The 24,960-nt window shown below is 42.8% G+C and overlaps 1 protein-coding gene across 1 annotated transcript in view; it reads left to right on the top strand.

The window, feature by feature from the left end:
• LOC107537733 (guanylate cyclase soluble subunit beta-2-like) overlaps positions 1-24,960 on the top strand; it is a 71,400-nt gene that overhangs the window by 3,425 nt on the left and 43,015 nt on the right. Inside the window, exon 3 of the mRNA XM_087813733.1 lies at positions 11,746-11,840. Within this exon, the coding sequence (XP_087669859.1) occupies positions 11,746-11,840 (95 nt within the window). The remainder of the gene's footprint in view (positions 1-11,745; positions 11,841-24,960) is intronic.

Here is a 24,960-nt window from a genome sequence, read left to right as displayed (position 1 = left end):
ATGTATTAGGTAGAGCTGCTATGTCTCCTGGAATTTGTAGAGTGGCTTTGTGTAGTAAGTGTCCTGTAGGGTCCAGTGGCTCAGCCTCCCAGTCACCTGAGCTGGGCTTTCTAGGTGCTCCCCTGTGTGGGTTGTGTGCTCTGACCTGTTGTAGTTGAACCTTGGTTGCTGTTGGCATCACTGAGAGGAATTAACCCCCCAGGCCAATCAGCTGTGAGGACCAGCTGCAAGTACAGCCAAAGAGCTGCTGTGCTGGAGACACCCCTATGGAGCAGGATTTACTTCAGTGGGGCTTTGGTGTTCACCAAGTGCGCCCCTTGAGTGTGTCACTTGTGGATGTGGTAGGGTTGTAATCCAGTGTGGTTGAGTCTGACCACCAGGTGCACTGTCTCTGGGGCCCCCTGGGTGGTGCAAAGTCAGCCTGTGCCAGTGCCTTGCCCAGGGCCACCCAGCATGAGCTACACAGCAAACTGTAGTTGGCTGCTACTTGTGCTGGGCTTGGAGGTGTCCAGGAGCGGCCAAGGTATGAGCCAATGCAGGCTGCTGCTAGTGCCAGGCCTGGGGCCACTTATCAAGCCATGTGGGGCATGATGCCGCTTGTTTGAGAGATTTTAGGAAAGTCCTAAGCATTAGGCTAGAGAGGCCACTTGCACAGAAAAGCCACTGGAAATAGCTTGGATGAGCTTGCAAATAGGGAGGGGCAGGACTTCTGGGAATCACTGGGGCGGGGCCAAAGGTGTGTCAGGTGCTGGAGATTCAAATATGGCGCCTGCCTGCTGGCTCTGTGTGGGGGAGGACTTGCCAAAGGAGCAATGGCCTCTGCCAGCTCTTCTGTCTGGGAGAAAGCTGCCCCTCCACCTCTAGCCCTGATTTCAGGCAGGTTAGCTCCTCCCCAAGTGTCCCGGGTTCCTTTCAAGCTGCTGCCCGGCGCTGGGCTCAGAGGGAGGCGTCTGAGTGAGTCTGTGCGTGGCCCTTTGAGAGGAAAGCGTGGGGCTCCCGCAGCCTCTGAGACCCTCAGCCACAGTCCCCGTTGGTTTCACAGCCCAAAGCTGTGGGGCCTTCTCTTCCTGGCCCTGGAGCCCTGGGCTGGGGGGCCTGATGTGGGACTGGGACCCCTCGCTCCTCCAGGGACCCTCTGCCCCCGGGATATCCCTCCCGGGTTTGAACCGCAGCACTTGGTCCTCTGCCCAGTCTCCGAGATTCAGCCCTGATCTGCCCTCGTCTCTGCCCCTCCTACCGGCCTTGGTGCTTCTTCAGTTCCCTGGTTGTAGGGCTTCTGTTCCGCCAGATTTCAGGAGGCTCTGAGTGATGGCGGTTCTGTATTTTAGTTGTAATTTTGATGTGGTTGCGGGCGGCGGCGGGTACAGCTGTTACCTGTGCCACCCTCTTGTTTCTCCCCAGTGTCAGCATCTTGAAGGGGCCCTTCTCAACCCCCTAAGCTGCCTTGGTGAGAGAAACATTTGAAGACTCTGAGGCTTTTTTTAAAAACAGCTGTTATGTTGTCAAGGGTAAACTCAGTAAGAAAGGGAAAGAAAAAAGGGTCTCATATTAAGCACTTACTTTGGGCCAGGCCCCTTCCATAATGATCTAATATCAAAGCCCAATGAGTACACTGCCAGGCAGGCTGTGGTCTCCTTTCACCCAGGAGAAAACTGAGTCCCAGAGAGGACCTTGCTGAGCGCCACATAGTTAAGTAACAAGGCTGGGACTGGAAGCCAGGCCTGTGACTGTAAGACTTCTCTTTCAAATGCGCTGCAATGCCTGGGGGAAGGAAGAGAGACTGGCAACAGGAGGAATTTCCATTCACACCGAGTCTCTGGGTGAAAAGAGAGGTGCATCTCTTTAAACCCACATTCACTGAGCTTTTATGCTACTATGCTTGGGACAGATAAAACGCAAACACAGGGGGATTAAAGAGTCAAGTAGAAATGTCACACATGTAGCTGGGACATAGGAGCTAGATGCCAGAGGTCCACTTCAGATGGGAAACTAGAATCATTTGCTCTGTTCACAAACTGGGCAGGAGCAGGTCAGCTGCCAAAGGGTCGGCTGCCTCTACCAGTGTGCAGTCAGTCTTAGGGGAAGAAGGAAGGGAGAGGTGGTGAGTGAAGACTGGCCATTGGGTGGACATGGGCTGGGAACCAAAGTCACTGGATATGGCTGCAAGGGCCCAGGAAGTTGTAGTTGGTTTCAGCAGGGACTCTGGAGCTTGGGGCCGAAGCCCAGATTCATTGCTTACAGTCTGTATGACCCTGGGAAAGTCTACTTAAGTACTCTGTGGCCCAGGTGCTTCATCATAAAATAACGATACTAAAATTACTTGCCTCATAGTGATTGTTGCAAGTGTTAGATGAGATAATACAAATAAGACACTTGGAGAAAATATTCTTGGTCAGAGGTGAGCACTGAACAAATGAAATCCGTGTTATTGAAACTGATGCTCACTATTTGCCTATTTTCCGGATGCTGGTCTTCAGGTGAGTGGGGAAAGGTGGAGGGGCAGTAGGGCTTGCATCCCACTGGACTGGATTGGAGTCCTGGCTTTGCTGCTTGAAACTGTGTGTTCTTGGGCAAGTTACTTTGCCTCTCTAAAGCTCTGTCTTCTCATTGGTAAAAGGAGAACAACGCACCTATCTTCTAGGGTGAGGAGAGGACTGAGTGGGAAAATATGCCTCATAGGACATAGGTCCTCAGTAAGTGCTGTTTCCCCTCAGTGAGGTGTACCATTAACACTGGACTATATTTGACATTAATAGGCATCACTTTGCTGCTGGTCAGATTAATGTGCCTTCTGTCTTGTCAAGACAGATATTCCTCTAAGGTGTCCTCTTTGCTCAGAAGAAAGTTGGTTTCCTATAATTAACATTATTTGGTGCCTCTGCTCCTCTTTTCAGACTGGTCTTCCCAAAACCCGGGTGGGCCATTATCCAGCCCTGCCTTTAAGACCCCCATAAACACTGTGAACAGCCCATTAGAAGGAGGGATACAATTTTGTTGATTGATTTTTGACTCATGATCCTTGTACCATCTGAATTCCTGGTTAGGACCTTTGGCATTGGCTCAGCTGATGGCCCAGAAAAACCTGTCCTGACTAGGGGAGAGCTCAGGGCTCAAAATACCTGGAAATAACCAGATGTAGCTGGAACACTGAGATATGAGAGGCGGTAAAACAACAAAGTGTTCAGGAGGCTGAGATACACTATTTAAAGAAGGCCTCCTGCCCTATTCTACATTACAGAACACAGGTAGCATGACCAGCTACCAGGGCCTCGATTCAGTGAGATTTTCAACGTATCTTTGCAAATTCAGGAAAACAAACCAAAACAGCTCTCCAGGAGAAGTGGATGGAAGAGGCTTTTCCCAGTTTGGATCCTTAGTATGACCACACTGGCAGGAATGGTACATTTTCTCTTCCTGCTTTTAGAGGGGCAGTTCTCACAGCATTTCCAAACAGACAAGAAGCCCTGGAATCCAGAGGAACTCCAAGGTGATAAGGACATTTGCACAAGGGGTGCAAAAGGGTGCAAGGGTATCAGAGAAATATGTCTGGGAACATAACACCCAGTGGGGATATATCCTGAGTCTGTGTCACACCTTTAATCTTGAAGTACCAATTTTCTGCTTCACTGAGTCTCAAATGATATGTTTATATATAGGTATCTATGTGATTGCATTAAAATGCATCTTTAAACAAAAAGCAACGCCTAGCTAATAAGCTCAACCAGTGATGAAAACTGCAGCATATTAGAACTTGTTTAAAAAACAACTGTAGTGCAGAAAACTCGATTTATAAAATGCAAATTAAGACAAGATTATTTGCTGTGCAAAAGGCTTTTCCTTCAGGCTACATTTAATAATAACAAATTCCCTGGTGCTTTTATAATAGAATTTTAGCTAAAACAGAAAGACCCATCAATTCCTACCCAAATTTTAAGAAGAAATAATTAGGTAAAATAAAGTATGTCGCCATACTTTATGACATAAATCTTATTTTATATGAAATTATCAGTAACAGATATTTCTCCTCCTTTGCCTGCATTGTTTATTTCCCTCATATAACCTAGATTTATAGATTTCTAATTATGTGAACTACTCTTTTTAACCTCCTCGCTAAAACCTTTTTCAAGATTTAACAATGAGGAGCAACTAATAGGTTTGGAAGAGTGAGGCTTCTGGAGTCAGATACACCTGTACATTTCCCTAGTTCACTCGCTAGCTGTTTGACATGAGCAAGTTTATTTATTCAACAAATATTTATTTAGCTCCTCGTATGTGCCAAACAGAATTCCCGGTACTGGGAATAGTGGTGAAGGGAACTGACAGGGGCACTGTTCTCTGGGAATGTATATTCCAATGTGGGTGGCAGACAATAAACAAGTGAATTTTAGAAGTAAATAAAAATTTCTCAGATTGTGCTGAGTACTATAAAAATATAAGGTACTTGATAGTGACCAGGGAGAAAAGATGCCAGTTTCCCTGCAGTGGTCCGAAAAGACCTCTTTGCAAAGGTGATATTTGAGCTGAGAGACAGGAGGAGCCGGCCAGCTTTGTGTCAGGGAAATATGTGTGTTCCAGGCAGAGAACAGCAAGTGCAAGGATCCTGAGGTAGGACTTTGGTCAATTTGAGAAGAAAATTCATTGTGGCTGGAATACCATGAGCCAGAGTCCGGTAGGAGATGAAAGTGGAGAAGTAGTCAAGGATCAGAATATATAGGTATGTGGAAGATGGAAAGGAGTTGAAATTTTAATCTAATTGCAATGGTCTCTGAGCCTTGGTGTTCTCCCTTGTAAATGGGAATAATAATGGTGCTCAGCTCATCTGCTTGTGAGGACTGGGGACTAATAAGGTGAAGCATCTGGCACTGTGGTTGTGGAAATTACTCCAGAATTTTGGTTGCAAGGATCAGCAATTCACTATGTGAACTGAAGTTTACAGAAGTTGGTAGGAGGATTCAAGGGAAGCTCAGTAGGTGAGTTTCTATTTCTGGGTCTATTTTCATATTTACTATATTTTCTTGGCTCTCTTTGTCAATCTCTTAATTTCTAGAGATCACCATAACTGATTGGCTCAGTTTCTCAGGGTCTCAATTCCAGATGCCCGAGACAGAGGATTGGGTGGCCTGACTTTGGTCAGGTACCCATAGCCCAAACAGGTGGACTTTGGAGGGTAGGGTCCCTACAATAGGTTATGAGTAGAGCCACCATTTCTGACATGTCTTCTCCATGTGTAAATAAATTCATGAAGATGGAATGAATCTATGTGTGTATGAATGGAAGATGAATCAATAAATGGTTTATGGATGTATTTAATATTATGATATTATTACATATACAAAACATAAGTTATTTTTCTAATAAAAGCCATTGAAAGTAAAGCTTGAGAAATAATTGTGTTTAGTGGGAAAAATGGAAGATAAATTTAGCAAGAGTAGAAACAGAGATTATAAGCCCTGAATTTACATAATTTGGAGAGTCTCCTTTTAAAAAGTGTATAAAATTACAAATAAAAATTAAGCTACAAAAGTGAGTAGTTATTTAGAATGAGAAAAAATTTAAAAACCTGACAGCATAAACATAAAAAGCCATAAAGGTAACATTTATTTATTATTACTATTATTATTTAGCTACCTGACTCACTTGTATGATATTTTACTGCATATTTGGCTGCTTTTGGTTTACTCATTCCTATGACAATGATTTAATAAGATCATTTTTTCATAAAGAGAATAGAATGAATATTCCTCTGACATGGCTGGCTTCAGATTAGTTTTTATTGTATTTTATTTTTATTGATAGCTTAAACAAATTTCTTTCAGCACATCTACAACTTTCTTAGCAGTTTTTTGTGGAAGCGTGCTTCTCTACTGATGGCAAATCTTAGAAGAACACCAGCCCTTAATCTTCCTCTGCATGTCTCACCCCTTTGCCCCCATCTTCCTGCTGCTGTTTTAGGGCAAGTTCTCTGGGAATCAGAGAATTGCAGCCTCTCCTTAGGATGCCTTTGAGGGGACTTACATTAAGATCTGGATGCTTGTTGAACCTACAAGGAGAAGGTGACTCTGGGGGCTGAGTGGCGTGCAGTTCCTCCCACAGGCACCCAAGACCGCCATCAGGGCATTCAGGGTGAGCCCCTAGGCTGCAGATGGCTCCAAACTAGATGGGGCTGGGCAGGGCTGCTTCTTCCCCAGAAGCCCTAGCTTCATTAGCTCCCAAAGCAAATCTGATTCACCCTGGGTTTAAATGACAAGTTCTCAAAACATTTTGGACTTTATTGAAGACCCCCAATCACTTTTAGCTGTTGAAATTTACTATATTAGAAATTAAAGCTGAGAAATTTTAAAATTGTTATTTTTTAATTCATCTAGAAGCAGCAATAATAAACCTATTGCATATCAGCATAAATAACATATTTTTATGAAAAATAACTATTATTCAAATAAAAAATTAGTGAGAAGAGTGACATTGTTTTACATTTTTGCAAATCTCTTTAATGCTTGACTTACTAGAAGATAGCAACATTCTATTCTTTGCACTTTCTGTTGTGATCTGTGGTTTTTCGTTGAACTATATGAAGAAAATATAGAAGGAGGAAGTACTTTAATACTCTTTTCAGATAATTGTGGAGATTCTTTTAAATCTCATGAATGCTCCACCTCTGGTAGTATCTCAAAGATCAGTTACAATGTTGAATGTGAAACCATACCAATGACCTTTCTCATACTCCATTACGTGAAAATCCTGTGGTCTGTTACACTTTGAAATAAACCTTATACCATCATTTGGTGGTATCATGCATTAGTCATTTGGAAAACATTGGCTCACTGAGTTTTGCAGATCTTATGAATTTTGACATAATACGTTATACAGTATTAAATCACATTTGTCGACATCACCACAATCTCATCAAAGCCTTTAAGAATTGAGAAGCTAATGAGTTCACAGTAGCAGATGCAAATTTTACAAAATTCCAATTTTCACTCAAAAGCTTGAGTTTTCTCATTGGCAACAAATTCTGTCAGTTATTTTCGTTGAATGACAAGCTAAGCTTTTTCTTTTTTTTCTTTTTTTTTTAAAGAAAATGTCTACTAAATAACAAAGTCTGAGTAACCGTTGTTCATCTGTCAATGATTCTTTCAAATAGAAATTATGTTCCATGGAAAAGGATTGATTCAGCTCACAAAATCACCATAGGAGTGATTTTCCTTGAGATGACCATTGCACTCCTGCACAGCTGAAGTGCTGGTTATGGACTTCTCATTTCATTACACGGATTATTCAAAAGATGTGCACCCTGGCCCAAGATTTAATGAAGTTAGTTGACAATTGTTACTGCTTCATTAAGAGGACAATCTGAAGTGTGCTAGAATTATAGGCATTCCAGAAGAAGAAGAGAGGGAGAAGATTACAAAGCCTGCTTGATACAGAGTAGCGCCACTGCCTTGATTCATGCTGAGGCACTACCCATTTTACTCACCAGTGCTTTTGCAAAACTAGTGCAAGTGTCAATCAGTAAAAAGGGCAAATAATGTCTTAATTTTATTATGAAAATAGTTTTGACCTCATGGACAACTAAAAGTATCTTTGGGACTCCCAGAGATTCCATGGAACACACCTTGAGAACTGCTGGTTTAAGTTCCAGCGTTTTTCTCAGCAACTTCATATTATGTGTTGGCTGGGGAGAATGGAGGGGAGATTAGGAGAAGCTTGTACATCAAAATCTCCAAGAAAACATTGACCTAACCCAATACTATTATTGTAAAGATGAATAAATGGAGGCACAGTGAGATTTGTTCTAAGTCCTTTAGCTTGATTGTGATAGAGCCAGAATCCACTCTCATATCTTTTTACCCACACACAGTGAACATGTAAGCCTCTGTCAAGTCTGGCCTCACTCAACTCCTAAATTCTCTTATAAATATCTATCAGGCTCCTATTGAGTCCCAGCTACAATACTAGGTATTGAAAATGTAACATCCAATGACATTTTCCTGCCCTTTGAGACTCTGTTGTCTAAGAAGCATGTGAACAGGTAAATCAAAGGTTATATGTGCAGCTAGAACAAAGGTAAATTTGAGAAGGCTCAGAAGCTCAGAACAGGGACGCCTGAATCTGACTGTGGCTCTGAACAACCACTGTTGGTGATTCTTAGGTTGAGTTGGGAAGAAGGAACAAAAGTTAGCCAGATAAGAGGGAGTGAGGACCCTTGCCATGGAGGGAGAAATCGTGGGAAAGTAGGGAGGAAGGAAATGTCATGGCCCGTCTCAGGCACTTTAGGTTGAATGGATAGGGTAGATGGCTGGAGGTAGAGCGGGGAGGTACAGGTGGAAGACTATATGTGACAACCAAGAAGTCTGGATTTTATCTTGAAAGACTTGCGGAGCTGGAGAAACCCACTGGAGGACTGCCTAGAATGACCATCAGTGCTTCTAAATACCGGATGGTCATGACACCAGGACAGGCCCTTCAACTCTCAGGGCCTTCCCTTCCGCAACTACACCTTGAGTCGCACAGTAGCACACAAGTTTGTTACATGAATTGCCCACCTACCAGAAGGGAGATCTTGAAGGAACAATTGCCCATGGCTTGGAATTGATCTATTTTGTTGGCCTGAAACTTGCTACAAAGTGCTGTTTATTTTTCTGGTGGGCTTTATGGCTCTACTCAAGACTCTTAGTAACCATTACATCAGTTTGGTAATGTTGAACAATGTAATAAGATCTATAATTTTTAATTTGTTGCTTTGCTAGATTAAATCTTAGAGGTGTTCTGAGCAGTGATTTTCAAACCTGGGGAGTCATGTGAGAGAGTGGTTGAAAAAATATAGATTTACAGACACCAGCCCCAGGGCCCAGGAATCTGTATGTTTATTTTGCTTCCCAAGCTATTCTGGAACAGGCAGCCTGGTATAGGTTTCCTGCCCAGATATTCTAGGTCTCACTAGTTGGAACTAACTAAAGGAGAACATACATTTAATGGCTGACTGTTTCAGTTAAATACTAATTCGTCACATCTCCTGACTATGTGTATATATGACCATCTATGTGGTTGGCATTTTTCATGTCACATGCAATGCACTCCTCTTTCTGTGAGCTGGGAACATCTAACTCTTTCTTTTTTCCCCATATTTGATGCTTTTCTAACCCATAATCTCTTCAAAATGTTTTCCGATGATCATTTTTCTTTTCTTCCCTTCCTCTTACCACAGGCATGGTTATCTCATTAGAAAGATACCAGTTGGTTTGTTTTTTTAAATCTTGGTGAACATATTGTTCCAGTAAACAGTTTGAATAACTGTATATGCAAATGTGCACTGACTCTGTGGGAAGTGTCATATATGCAAGATCATGGAGATCAATAAATAAGGCTGACAATCCCTGTGAAATCATAACAGTCTGGGCTTGTCTGGCATCCCAGAAACGTGCAACATGTATACAAACCAAATAAATATTTGACACTAAAGTACTACCAGTTCAGCTTATGGGGAAGAAGAAGCCACCAACCCCAAACAGGGATGAACATGCGCTCCCACCAGAGGCCTGGGGAATGCCACAGAGTTTGTTGTTTCCAAGGGTCCTGGAGATGAAATACTTCTGGGACGTTCAGGACGAATTACAACAACATATCCTGTTTAAACTTGGGCCTTGCCCATCATGTTTCTGTTTTGCTCCTAGACCCAGAAGCAAGGCATGCATTGTCACACAGGCCCTGGGGAGGTGAATGGAGGGTGCTGCCAACATGGTGAGGCCACCCCACTTAAGTGAGTGATGGTGGTTAACAGCATCACTCATCTGCCCTGTCCATAGTCAGCTTCTCTGAAAGGCTGCACCTGACGATGCTTAGAGACACCCCTGTACAGACATGGACCAAAGCAGGAACTCTTGCAGGTGGAGGGGAACTCAGAGAGGTTCTAGTTCAGTGATGTTCCACTGTGGGAGAAGAGCCCCCTAGGGCTGTTTGAGAATCCCCAGTGAATGTGTGTGGGAAGGGAAACATGGATTTAGAAGGAGGTTGAGGAACACTCATCCCACTGGCCACCTCCCTTATTTTACAGGTAAGGACATCGAGACGGAGAGGGGGAAGTGATTTTCCCTCAAGCTCACTTGGGTCAGGAATAGACCTGAAACCACAGTCTCCTGACTGCCAGCTCTGGTCACCCCCAGCATACCACAACACCCCCATGTCCTCATCATTATTGCAGCTTCTCCTTGCCCATGTGTGTGCTCCTTGCTCTCTCTGAGCTCTTTTGTGTCAGTATCCTAGTTTATCCTCATTAATACTCCTGTCAGAAATGTGGGGACAGGCATTATTTCCCCATTTTATAGTGAGGAAGATGAATCCCAGAAAGATAAAGGAGTGTTTAGCCCAGAAAAAAATAAAGACTTAAGAGCGAATATACGGGGTGGAGAGGATCAATGGGGGAAAAAGGGAGTCATCTGTAATATTTTCAACAATTAAGAATTTTTTTTAAAAAGTGTGAATATGGACCTTCAAATATTAGAGGGCTTAATATCTGGAGCTGGCAGCAGCCTGGTCTTGCATTTCCCCGGAGGACTGGAGCCAATCAGTGAAACTGCAGTGGCAAGTGCAGGTGTTATATGGGCATTGGAGCTCAGAGCTCAGATCTTTCTCTTGTTCTGGGTGATCCTAGAAAGATGCTTAACCTTTCTGAGCATTAATTTTCTCAACAGTAAAATGGACGATGAGAAATAATCTGTCATCTCTTTGGCCAAAGGAGATGCTCAACAAATAGAAGGTATTCTTAGGGCCCAGAAGTAGGGTTTAGTTCAACATAAAAAAGAACTTTCTATCAAAGAGAACAGTTTATAAATGGAATGTGCTGACTGACAGAGGACTGAGCTTCTTGTCACTGGAAGCATTCAAGAGGCAACTGGAAGACTAGCAGTCAGAGATAGTATAGGGTGAAAATTGGACAATTAAGAAAGTTTCAAACTCTCGCATTTCTGGGATTCCATGATGTGTTCTGGGATGAGCTCAAATATTCTGTCCTCTTTTCTATTCTTCATTCTCTCTGCTGCCTTGGAGCCTATTCCTTCTGTCCAGAATGTTCTCCTTTGCTTACCCATCCTTCAGTTTCAGTCAAACTTCCCATTTTCAGGGAAGCATTCCCTGCACAGCCTCCTTCCCTCTGAATTGACTGAATTGCTAACTACAGTTTAATGGTTCATACAAGGACCAAGCCAAGAGTTCAAGCTTTCTGACTACCAGTTTAAGGCTCTTTTCACCAGGTTTGGTTAGCTGTTGCAAGACCAAAGTCCATCAGTAACTCCTACAAACCAGCCAACCACATGGTAAAACTGAGATTCTCAAGCAGCGGCAATGCCTGCTTCAGAGAACAAGGCTCCATGACCACTGAGTTCCAAGTTCACTACCATGTATTAGGTTCTTAACATGTGCCAAGCACAGCACCACTTGCTGGAGGTTCAAAGATAAAAATAAGTCCCAATGCCCATGCCCAAGAAGCCCAGTTTAGGGGGTAAGACCAAGAATCTTAATCTAAGTTGGGGAAACACACAGCCTACTTTGGATATTTGAGAAGGGAGCTCTTGCCCAAATTGGGGTCCAGGGAAGGCTTCTTGTAGGAATTTACACCCATATACTCCACTGCCTTACATTCCTTATGATCAGAGGCATTCTTGCTATGTTATATCTTGCTGGGTCAGTGATGTATTCCTGGGGCAAAGCTCCAGTCGCTGGGTTTTTATTGCACCGTGATTTATCTTTTAGAGCTTCTGCTGGAGTGCAGGATGCCTTCATGATGTATACAGTGTATGATGACATCATTACCCTTAAGCTCATCCAAGAGGCCTGCAAGATTCTGGGTGAGTATGAAAAGGGCTTGTTTTGGTTTCCTAGGGTTGCTGTAAGAAAGTACAATCAGTTCTTATGAGTAGTTATGGTCTACAAAGTCTTCAGAATACTGAATTAGTAAGTACTGAGCCATTGCTCTTGGAGGAAATGTAGAGCTAGGATCCTGGGAACCTCTGGTCATACATTTTCATCAACTGATAAATATATGACCTTGTTTTTTGTGTGTTTCTGTTTAAAGACGCCTTATTTAATATATATTGTTATTCATTAGCACTGGACTCACTCACAACCAACAGCACTGTAACTCATGCCTGAATGAAGTTTATCTAATGTATGTATTTTCTTTGTAAGACACATCACAGTCTGCTCGCACTGAAGAACACTAGGCAGCACTTCAGCACTATGCTTGGGGGCATTTGAAACAGCAGAATCACCAACAAAAGGGATAAAAATGCAGGAACATAGCACTAAATAGATTGCAAAACAAGGTCACTTGTTTATAGTTTGAGAAATGAGACAAGAACATAGTGAATCACCTTGTTCTGCCTTAGCTAGAAATGTGTCTTGGACACCTCAAATTTTTCTCAGCTTTGTACATGTCCATAAATGACTATGACACTATGAGTATTGATTTTGGGGTTACAAGTACATTTTAGCAAGTAGGTAAATTTGCAAACCCAGAATCTGAAAATAATAAAGATCTACTGTACCACAAACTGGGTGGCTTAAAACTACAGAAATTTGTTATCTCATAGTTCAGGGCACCAGAAGTCCAAAATCAAGTTGCTAGCAGGGCTGTGCTCCCTCTGAAGGCTCTAGGGAAGGATGTTTCCTCTGTCAGGTTCTGGTGTTCCCAGGTGCTCCTTGTGCAGCACAACTCCAATCTCTGCTTCCATCTCCACATGGCCATCTTCTCCCTGTTTGTTCATGTTTGTATGTCCAAATTTCCCTCTTCTTATAAAGACCCCAGTTATCTTGGATTCCAAGCCCAAGCTAATTAAGTATGTCCTCATCTTAATTTGATTACATCTACAAAGACCCAATTTCCAAATAAGGTCACATTCATAGGTTCTGGGTGGTCATGAATTTTTGAGGGATACTATTTAACCCATTAAGGAGCTCATATATGATCCTTTCCATTTGAGCACACTGGGCTTCTTATAGACAACAGTTGTGAGCGTCACTGTGTTTCATCATCTGCACCATCACCACCATGTTTGGCCTTGATGTTGGCTTTGACAGGTGTAGCAACACCTTCTCAATGGACAGTCATGATTATGATTGGGTGTCAGGAGGAACAGCACTGAGAATCTTGTTATGCCAACCACACTCGTGTTTATTTAGAAATGGGCATGGTATGCTTTGTAGGGGGCAGAGGGCCCTTTTCCCCATCTGCTCAGCCATGGAATAGCTCATCTGCCTGGACACTAAAATGCCATTGAAAGGGCCATAATGGGGGGACCATGTATGGATGGTCCTACTTACAATGCACATGTAATACCAGAATGGTTTCTTCCATGGATGTGTCAGCAAAAGATGGCTTATTATATTCACTTGCTCACTTTCTAAGCTCTGAGAAAAAGAGGAACAGGACAAAGGGAATTTAGCTCTGCTTCTTTCTAGTTTAGTGACCCAGGATAAGTTATTTACTCTGAAAGTTTTTCATTGGTCAAATGAAAATAGTAAGAATAATATTTATGCTTCAGAGCTGTTTTGAGGATTAAATGAGATAGTGCATGTAAATATACCAAATGTGGCATCCGGCATATAATAAGCTCTGAGAAAAAGATTACCTTCCTTCCTTCCTTTCTATTAATTTTTTAGGGCAGCCACCACAAAGTATCACAAATCGGGTAGCTTCAAACAATAGAAATTTATTCTCTCAAAGTTGTGGGGTCCAGAGGGACAAAATCAAGGTATCAGCAAGGTTAATTCCTTCTGGAGGCTCTGAGGGAAATGACTCTGTCCCAGGACTCTCCTGGCCACAGGTGGCTGCTGGCTGTTCCAGCTAGGTTATAGCTGCACCACTTCCATCTCTGCCTCAATCCTTACATAACCCTCTTCTCTGTGTGTCATCACACAGCTTTCTTATAAGAACACATCATTGGATTTAGGGCCCACTGTAATCCAGTCTGAGCTTATTTTCATTCAACTAGTTAGATCTGCAAAGACCCTAATTCCACATAAGGAGACATTTGGCAGTTACAGGTGCACATGGGTTTTGGGAGAACACTATTCAGCCCCGTACACCCTCCTTTCTTTTGTCCTTCCTTCTCACCAGCACTGAGCACACGATGAGCTGGGGCCTGGCGGGGAAGGATGGGTGGGCCGCCTCCCTGTCCTAGGCTCCAGGGGACTGCATGCAGGAAGCAGAGGAAGACCCCTGGTACTTCCAGGCTCTTTGACAACATGCCTCTTTCAATCCCGGTTGAAATTCCCTTGTCCATTCCTCACGGACAGTGTGGCTTTGGGTCGTGATGAGACGGCATATAGGGATTATTGCAGGGGGGCACCGCGTTGGCATCCTTGCCTAGCACCTGAGACTCTGGGGAGAACTGTTGAAAGTTCGGGTTGGGCCTGAGAGAGCAGAGCCTCAAGCTGGTTCCTGTGTAGCCCGGAGAGGGTTAGGCAGCAGGGCTATGGTTTCCAGCTGGTTTTCACAATGTCTCTGAGGGCCAGCAAGTTGGCCTGCTGTCCTCAGGAGCAATTCCTGATGCAGTTACAGGATAAACAGCTAGCTCAAGCTAAGCCAGAATGAGGAAGGATGTGTAATGTGTCTGTATGGGGTGAGGCATAGAGCTTATTTCTCTTTCCTTTGAATCTCAGGAAAATCCTCTGATTGAAAAAAAATTGTGCCAGAGTTGACCCATGCACCCGGATCCGCTAGAAAATAGGCTTTTCCTTTGATTTTCACACAGCAGTTTGACTGACATCTGTGTCTCTTATGTTCCCGGTCATCACCTGGATGCTGAAAACCTTCTGGGCATCTGCCTCTGGGAGAAGTCCCAAGTCTTTGTACAGCCTGTAGGGGGAGGGCATTGAGGCTTAGGAAACTGGGCATGTGTGACCATAGATCTTCTCCAGCAAGGGGCGGTCCCCTGCTACCCTGAGGTCATCAGGCTATTCTGGTCTGTTTTGGAGCCACAGAGCCAAGCAGGGACCAGAGGTGCCAACTCAGGCTGGCAGGATGATGGTGATTGGAGCTATGAGAAACCTGGGGTACCAGCTGGTGATTAACTTCCAACCAGATGTGCATTAGGCCCTGGTCACTCAGCTCCTGCACTCCCAATAGAGCTGAGACAAGGCTGAATGTGAGACTGAGAATAAAACACATTTGTTCCTTCAGCTTCTGGAACTGAGGCTCCAAGAGCAGTGACATCTCTCAATGCTTTCTAAAGCTTGTGTGACCTTTGAAGGAGGACACAGTAGTTTGCAGTCAGGGCTCACATGGCCTCCAACAATCACAGGTTGCCATGCCTGTACCCACTCCTCCTTCCAAAGAGCCTCACAGAGAGAGTTTCCAGGAAAAAGTGGGCCAGAACCTAGGCAGTGTTCGTGGTGCCTGTAAACCCCACCCCTTCCTTGCCAGCCTTTTGGGCAGGCTCCCAGACCCCTTTGTTACCCCTTTGGCTGATGCTGGGGGTAGAAAGTGGACTAGTGTGGAGCTGGGGCTGTCAAGCAACATGTGGAGTTGGGATTTTATGCAGGAGTCGGACCCAGTTGTGTGCTCTTTATAGCGCTGTGCTGCCCCCAGGTCTAAACTCAGTTCAGCTCCTAAGTAGCAGCCTTCCTGCTATAAACATAGTAGCGCCAGAGTGATACTTCTCAGCCCTGTAGTTTAACACACCTGCCAGGTATTTTGTGCTTTATTTTCTTAAGCATCACATTTTAAAACCTTTAGAATAGGCTATGATGTTAAATATGCTTTTTATAATCCAACAGGAAGATCCCTTGACCTCTCCCTTATTCTAACTTGCACTACCCCACCTGCACAAGGCCCAGACCCTGCCCCTCCCACCGGCAGTCCTGCAGGGATGGGCTCTAGTGAGAGCTGCTGGCCCACAGGTACATCTGAAGGCTGACAATTGCCTCTTTTCTTCCAGCGAAGTAGGAGGAGTATTCAGTTACTTTCCCTCCACAGAAAGAATACAAATCCTTAGGTGGGAATTCTATACTGAGAGGTGACTATTGAGACTTGACTGGAAAAGCTAGTTTTCAGAGTTTAAAAAATAAAAGAGCAATAAAACTTGGATCGTGTGGTGGAAACAAGTCCACCTTCAGTCTTTTCTTGATTTCATTTCAAAGAGTCCCAGCAGCTGGAGGCTATATGGCTACATCATGTCTCAGTTTGGTTCCAAGGCCTCTTGCTATTCAACTAGAATGAGTGTGATGGTTTGAATTCTGCTCTGTCATGCCAGCTGTGTGACCTTGGCCAGTGAGCCAATTTCACTGAGAGTTGATCTTCTCAAAAAGGAATAATACTTACCTGAGAGGGTCATGGGAAATAATGGGTTAAATCAGGTAACAAATGAAAGGCATTTAGCAACATGCAGAACACATAGCAGGTGCTCAGCAAGTGTGAACTGAATGTTGGATCTGAAGGGGAGGAAAGAGCATTTCTATATTTTGTACTTCTGGCTCTTTTCCTTTAAAAGCAGAGACAAGTTTTGCTGTTCATCTTGAATTACAGTACTATAAAATAATGTTCTGAGCCCTCTGAGCAGTAGTTGGCAAACTACATACAGCCCATGGGCCAAACCTGGCTCCTGTCTGTTTTTGTAAATAAAGTTTTATTGGAACACAGCTACTCATATTGTCTGTGGCTGCTTTGCACTATAACAGCAGAGTTGAGTAGTAGTGACAGAGAACATATGACTGCAAAACTAAAAATATGTATTGCCTGCCCTTTACTGAAAATGTTTTGTCATCTTATGCTCTAGTCTAGAGAATGGATCTTTAACACAGATCTTCAAGATTTAAAAAATCTCATTTAGCCCTGGCCAGTGTGGCTCAGTTGGTTGAGCATTGTCCAGAGCACCAAAAGGCCTCCAGTTCAGCTCCTGGTCAGGGCACATACCTGGGCTGTGGGCTTGATCCCCAGTAGGGGTGCATGCAGGAGGCAACCAATTCATGTTTCTTTCTCACATCAATGTTTCTCTCTCTCTTTCCCCTTTACCTTTCCTCTGTCTCTAAAAAATTCAATAAAAAACGTTTTAAAATCTCATTTAATTGGGAACTATTCTGGACTGAATTATGTCTCCTCCACCCTCATCCCCCAACCCCAGAAAAAATTCATGTGTTGAAACCCTAACCCCAATATGATGGTATTTGGAGATAGGGCCTTTGGGAAATAATTAGGTTTAGATGTGGTGATGAGGGCAGGGCCCTCATTATAGGGTTATTGCCTTTATAGGAAGACACACCAGAGAGCTAGCTCAATCAAGCTCTCTCCCAACCATGTGAGGACACAGTGAAACGCCAGGAAGAGGGCTCTCACTAGAATCTGACCACACTGGCACCTTAATCTTGGACTTTCAGCCTCCAGAATTGTGAGAAAATAAATTTCTGTTCTAAAGTCACCAGTTTACATTTTTCTTATGGCAGTCTGAGCAGATGTGTACAGAAACTCTGTAAGTTTTTAGATCTCCAGAAAGAAATGCTACATATGTCTGATATCATGTCCAGGCCATTTTTGTAACTGTGTGATCATGAACACTGTGTGGTGTGGCAGCACAGTTAGCAGAGAGATGCCATCACATACCTGCCCTACTGTGTTCCCAATTCCAAACCAACCAATGCATTTAGAGGCAGAAACGAGTTTATAGACCAATGTGTGGGCTGACACACAATACCTTTCTACCAAAAGCCAAAGTATATCACTGTGATTTCTCCCTGTCTAGCTCTGAAAATCAGAAGGGTATTTCCTTCTTGTTGTTTATCTCTATAACATGTGTTGGCCTATATCTCAAAGGATACATAGGTATGGTGAGTGCCTTTTTCAGATTAAAAGCTGGGATTCAAAATTAGGTAAACACATGCATGAGACTTGGAATCAGGATGACCCTGGAGCTTGGGTCCTGTGGTGTCTTTCTCTGTCTCTCTGACTTATCTATCATTTATCATCTATCTATCTATCATCTATCTATCTATCATCTATCATCTATCTATCATCATCTATCTATCTATCATCTATCATCTATCTATCTATCATCTATCTATCATCTATCTATCTATCTATCTATCTATCTATCTATCTATCTATCTATCTATCTATCATCTATCATCTATCTATCTCTATCATCTATCTATTTATCATCTATCATCATCATCTATCTATCATCTATCTGTCTCTATCTATTATCTATCTATATCTATCTATCTATCTATCTATCTATCTATCTATCTATCTATCTATCATCTATCTATCATCTATCTATCTATCTATCTATCTATCTATCTATCTATCATCTATCTATCATCTATCTATATCTATCTATCTATCATCTATCTATCTATCTATCTATCTATCTATCTATCTATCTATCTATCTATCTATCTATCTATCATCTATCTATCTATCTATCTATCATCTATCATCATCTATCATCATCTATCTATCTATCTATCTATCTATCATCATCTATCTATCTATCTATCATCTATCTATCTATCTATCATCTATCTATCTATCATCTATCATCTATCTATCTATCTATCTATCTATCTATCTATCTATCTATCTATCTATCATCATCTATCATCATCTATCTATCTATCATCTATCATCTATCATCATCATCTATCTATCTCCCATGAGTTAGAGAGAGCAAGGCCCTGCCAGAGGGAAGTTTGAAGGAAGAATATTAAAGGCATTTCACTGTTTAACAAAATATGCTGGTCAGTTGAGACTAATTTCTCCCTTAGACAAAAAAACCCTGCTCAGTTACCACTAGTCAGTGCTCTGCCTTCCAAGGTGGGAATGCCACTTCCCCACCTTTCAGCCATTGTTGTGAATTTTTCAGACGCTCTGCCACTGCACAGCTCTGTGCTTTCGAATTAGCATAACTTGGGCTCCAGCTGGGACCAGATGGCAGGTTGAGCATTGCATAACGAATTGTTCTGTATATGAATAAGTGCCTACTTAGTGTATAAGTGGGTTATTAGTGATCTGAAGTGACAACACACAACAGCCATTTGGCACAGCTGTGCCAGTCTCTACTTTGCTTGCTAAGAAACCAATAGTAAAATGAATTTCAACAGTTAGCTACCAGCAAACGCCAACAAGCGTCTCTGCATCTACCTCTTTAGAAATAAGAGGAACAATGTAAAACATAACAAGTCCTGAAACTAGGCATTAGAATCTCAGATCTTCACTATGACCCTCTGAGGTGGAACAAGTAACCCAGGCCATGAAAACAGAGACAGAAATCAGGTGTCCTGATTTGGAGTCTGGTGTGGAAGCCTGCAGACTGAAGGAACCGTTGACATGGGGCATGAGGTTTCTAGCAATGGCTTTGGAATCAGACAGCTGCATGAGTCCCCTGGCTGTAGGGTCTCCTAATAATGTCACATGGGCAAGTTCCCCATTGGGAAAACAGCAGTGACACCTACACCCACCTCAGATGGCGGTCGTAAAGATTGAATCCAACAATGTGAGCAAGGTGCCTGACACAGAGTGGGTGCTCAACAAAGCAGTCCCTTCACCCCGTCTCCCTCCCAGCCCCCATGGTAGACTCCCATCCAGTGTTCTGGTCCTCGGTTGGGCTGACTCTCTGTTCCAGAGTTTTCCGGGAAGCAGGCAGCTTATCACTCAGGCTTAAGTGAGACTCCTCCCACCAGAGCTGCCTTACTCATTTTCAAGTTTCTTTTCTCTGTGCCTGATAAATTTACTGCTACACCTGGAACCCAATCCTCCCAATTTAGAGTCTGTTTCCTCCTTGCAACCTCTGGCATCAACATGGTTGCTGTTCCTCTCCTTTCCTTAAACGCCTCTTTCTCCTACACACAAAAGATTTCCCCACCCATTATCTCACGCCTGGCTTAAGTGACACCGTTTGAGAAGGAGCGTACTCCAGATGAATGGCTTTCTCCAGATATCTGAAGTTTATTCCCTTGGATACTAAAGTTTTGAAGAAAAAAAATTACCCACTTCCAATGGAAAACTTTCTAAAATGCACGGCATACACTCCCCTGCCTTGTGGAAGAGCCCACGCTTTTCTGGGTGCCTGAGGTGGGTCACCATGAGGAACAGCGTTGTTGCCTGTATCTGGGTGATAGGAGGTGGGCAGGGGTCTCGGGAAGTCCAGTCAGAGAGGATCCTTTGCCCAGGAGGACACGTGTAGGCAGCTGTGGCTCTGCGGCATCCCTCTGCCTGCCCGGCCCCACTCAGGGTTTAGCAGGTATCTTCTCCTCCTGTCCTGGACAGCCCACCCCTGCTGTTTCCAGCCCCTTCAGCTGTCACCCAAGAAGAAGTAAACATTTCCTGGTGACAGAGAAGAGGCAAGCCTGTCATGTCAGAAAGTTTGAGTTTATACATCATTGTAATTGAAAAGCTTCTTAGAAATGTCCATACCTTTCCTGGGAAGCCAAGTGTAGATACTTTGTGGCAATTATTCTCCAGCCAACAAAGAGTCTCCTATTTAAAAAACACACAGGCACTTTTTAATAGACTATTTCACGCATACACAAAAGCAGAGAGAATTGTGTATTGAAGCCCACGTATCCTTCACCCCCAAATTAATATTTTGCCAATCTTATTTAATTTCTCTGGTCGCTCCACCCTTTTCTGGTTTTGTTTTTGCTGGAATGTCTTAAAGCAAATCTCAGGTTTCCCTTAATTTTACTCATAAATATTTCACTATGAGTCTCTAGCAAGATAAAGACATTTTAAAACATAATCATAATGCTCTGATTATACCTAACAAAATTCATAGTATTGCAGAGGCCTGGATCCAGCTGTGTATCTCAGCTGGCTGTGGATAAATGTGGTCTTTGTGGTCTTACTATATTAGATTTCCTAAGGTCTTTTCAGGACAATCAGCAAAAACATTTCCCTTTGACAAAATTTCAAACTCATAGAAGGTTTGCAAGAATAGTACAAAGAATTCCCATATACTCTTCATCTATATTCCTCAAGTGTTGACATTTTACCATATTGGCTCTATCCTTCCCTCTATATCTATACTTATAATATATATTTTTCTGAATTGGTAGTATGATACAGACATGATGTCTCTTTATTCCTAAAAATTCTCTTACACAACCACAATACAACTATACACAGAAGAAAATAAACATTGATATCGTGCTTTTATCTAACCCACAGACTTTACAGAGGCTTTTCTAATTGTCCGAATGATGCTCTTTAGAACAAAAGAAAACTCTAGAGCATGTCAGTTGTCATGTTTCTTCAGTTTTCTGTAGCCGGGAATGGTCTCTGAGTCTTTCTTTGTGTCTTATAATATTCCTCTCTTTGGAAAGCTCTGGTCAGCTATTTTGTAGAATGCTCCTCAGATCAGGATTATGTGATATTTCCTTCTGATTCAATTCAGGTTATGTTTTCTTGACAGAAAGACCGCAGAAGTGCTGTTGTGTCCTTTTCATTTCACATATTAGGAGGCATGTTATGTCAATTTACTCCAAACTTTGATAGCTTGGTTACCGTGGAATCTGGCAGGCTCTCCTCTGTAAAGTTACTCTTCCCCATTGTAATTAGCATCTTCTGAAAAGATACTTTCAGACTACGTAAATATCTTGTGGCTTCTCCAGCTCCTCCTTCCCTAGTTTTAATACTGGTTGGTGATTCTTGTCTGAGTCAATGATTCTGATGGTGGTCAAATGGTGATTTTCTAAGTATGTCATTGCTTTTACATTTATTAGTTGGATTTCTACTATAAGGAAGAATTTCCCCCTCTTCCCCATTTATTTATTTGTATTAATGTGAATGAATTCTTCATTCTTATTTTTTAAAATAGGTTGAAATCCTTTACCTTCATTATTTATTTAGATACTCAAGCTCTCCAAGATTTAGCTAGTGAGAGCCCCTCTAAGTTGGCCCTTGTGTCCTTTTAACACGCTCTCATTCTTTGGTCATATTTTTTTACTTTCTGGAATGGACAAGATGTTATCTTTCCCTGCCCCAGCCCTGAAATTTGACATTTCCCCAAGGAACCTTGAACACACACTCACACACACACACGCGCACACACACACACACACACACACACACACACACACACACACACTTTCCCTTTCTTTTTCTCTCTCTCTCTCCTTCCTCCCTTCCTTCCTTCCTCCCTCCCTCCCTTCCTTCCTTCCTTCCTTCCTTCCTTCCTTCCTTCCTTCCTTCCTTCCTTCCTTCCTCCCTCCCTCCCTCCCTCCCTCCCTCCCTCTCTCCCTCCCTTCCTTCCTTCCATCTCATTCCCATCAATGCCTTGTAGGTAAGCAATCTCAATAATCCCTGGTTTATCCTTCTGGTGTTTAATTCTGTACAAATAAGCAGATAGATGCATAATTCCTTTTTTTCCCTTATTTATTACACAAAAGGTAGAATACTAAGCATACTATAGATTCTCCCTTGCACGGTCAAAAAATATGTTAAGACACCTATGACTTGCATTCAGTTCTCTTTTGCATTTTCTTGACATTTCTTATATATCCCTGATGCCCTGTGACTAGAGAGCTGATGGAATCCTAAGTTCACTGAGGTAAAACTGTATAATAACACAATACAGGAGTGGTTTTAAAAAGTGATTTTTCTTTTTTACAGCTGCATAGTATTCCATTATGTAAAAATGCCACCTTTTTTTTATCCATTCATCTAATGATGGGTACTTGGGCTGTTTCCAGATCTTAGCTATTGTAAATAACCCTGCTATGATTTCAGAGGGAAGGGGGTGGGAGGGAAGAGATGAACCAATGAATTTATATGCATACATGCATAGCCCATGGACAGACAATAGTGTGGTGAAGGCCTGGGGAAGGGGTGGGAGTAGGGTGGAGGGGGTCAATGGGGGTTACAAAAGAGGACACCTGTAATACTTTCAACAATAAAGATAAGTTAATTAACAAATTTTGGTCAGTGATAGACCATATATATTTTTTGGGGGAAAAAAGTGACTTTCATCCTCTGCTAGACAAGAATTCTGGAAAAAGAATCCTAGAAGAAGCCTCAACTCAGCACAGACGAAAAACACCACACCCAAACCCAAGATCCTTGTTTAAGGAGCAGCCACTCTCAGCCAGATGTCCTTTCTTATTAATGGAACTAGGAACCTGGAAACAACCAGGTTCTAGAACAAGCAACTTCATGGGTTTTTGTAGGTTTACAGATTTAAAAGAAAAGCCAAGCAGGCACTCTCTACACAGGGCCACTGCTGTCACTTCCCACAACTGTGCTTGGCTTGTAGACAACCCAGTCCTCCTGAAAGAGGTCCATGGGAGAAGGACTATGGGATTTGTGCTTTCCTGACAGGTAAGAGGATGCACCTGCTCAGAGCCTATGGGACACAGAGAGCAGCTGTTTTTTCTCATCTTGAACAAGCTAGATTTAGCAGGAAAGGAGGGGTGGAAGGAGAAAGCACAAAGAAACAATCCCACACCTGTTCGTTCACTTTTCAGAAACTCTCCTTCCAAGAACTTATAAGCATTGGAAAAGAATTGGGTGGAATTAATTTCAGTTCCCTTAGGGGTTAGCGTATGGGTCTTGATTGCTGTTATAGACAAGCCTGCCTGCACTGCATCCAGTGAGGGATGGACTCACAACAGAGAACTCAACAGAGGCAATTAACACAGACCATTACCACCTCCCACCTACTGCCCTGAGCTTGGCCTAGATTTAGAAGACCTGGTAAGTACATATTTGGGGTTACCAAAGAGATCAAGGAAGAAATCAAAAACTTCCTGGGAACAAATGAAAATGAACACACAACAATCCCAAATCTATGGGACACAATGAAAGCAGTCCTAAGATGGAAGTTCATAGCATTACAGGCCTACCTCAAAAAACTAGAAAAAACTTCTAATAAACGATCTAACCCAACAACTTAAAGACTTAGAAAGAGAGCAACAAGAAAAGCCCAGCATAAGTAGAAGGAAGGAAATAATAAAGATCAGAAAGGAAATAAATGACATAGAGACTAAAATAACAATACAAAAAAAATCAATGAAACCAAGAGCTGGTTCTTTCAAAAGATAAACAAGATTGATGAACCGTTATCCAGACTCATCAAGAAACAAAGAGAGAGGAGCCAAATAAACAAAATACATATTTGAGACATATGTATAACCCATCTCTGACAAGACCAGACCAACTCAATGGGGACTTGACCCTTCTCAGATTACAGAATGATTGTTTGCCCATCAGTCTGGCTGTAGACAATGAACTCTAGGGATTCTGCTGCTCAGACCATCTTAGAAAGGAAGTAGGAGCTGGAAACACCTCCTCTGATCCCCTTCCATCTGTATAGAAATTGATTGTGGATGGCTCAAGAGGCCCGGAAAGCCCCTTGCTGTGAATTCTAGACCTGGTCAGAGCATCATAGGGCCCTTCATGGATTCAGCCAAGGATCTGGTCATTGTGAATGGCAGGTCTCCCATCAACCTGAGCTTCTCAGACCTTTCCCCACCACCCAGGACTTACCACTGTGAATAACAGCATGTTCTCTCACAGATGAACCAGGCCACCAGCATGGATGGATATCCTGTCTCCTGTGTCAATGGTGAAAACCCATCAGCAGTTCCCACGTTGGGGATAACCCCTTATTTCTCTGACTGCTGCTCAGAGGCTGTGGGATATGGTACAAAAGGAACCAAATTTAGACTTAGAGTCTCTGCAATTCTGTGTGATTAGTGTCAGTTCACAAAGATGACTCATCTTCAATGACCTCACCTGTAAAAAAGGGGACCCGATAGTAGAGTTTTCTATCTTACAAGCTTTTGGCAAACATTGAGTAAAACAACATTGATTAATATGTGTTTTATAAATTTAAAAATATTCTTCAAAGTCACTGGCTGCCTCTCCACAAAGCAAATGATGGCAGACTGTTTATTCCAAAAGAGCAGATAAGGGCAGCCGCCCCAAGAATGCTGTAGATTCACCCCCAGGATTTTATCAGGTACCAACTTTGTGTC

This window comes from Miniopterus natalensis, chromosome 2 (genome assembly GCF_054644295.1).
Source record: "Miniopterus natalensis isolate mMinNat1 chromosome 2, mMinNat1.hap1, whole genome shotgun sequence".
Classification (NCBI taxonomy): Eukaryota; Metazoa; Chordata; class Mammalia; order Chiroptera; family Miniopteridae; genus Miniopterus; species Miniopterus natalensis.
The sequence above is the reverse complement of the archived record's forward strand: the minus strand, read 5'-3'. Positions and strand labels throughout refer to the sequence as shown.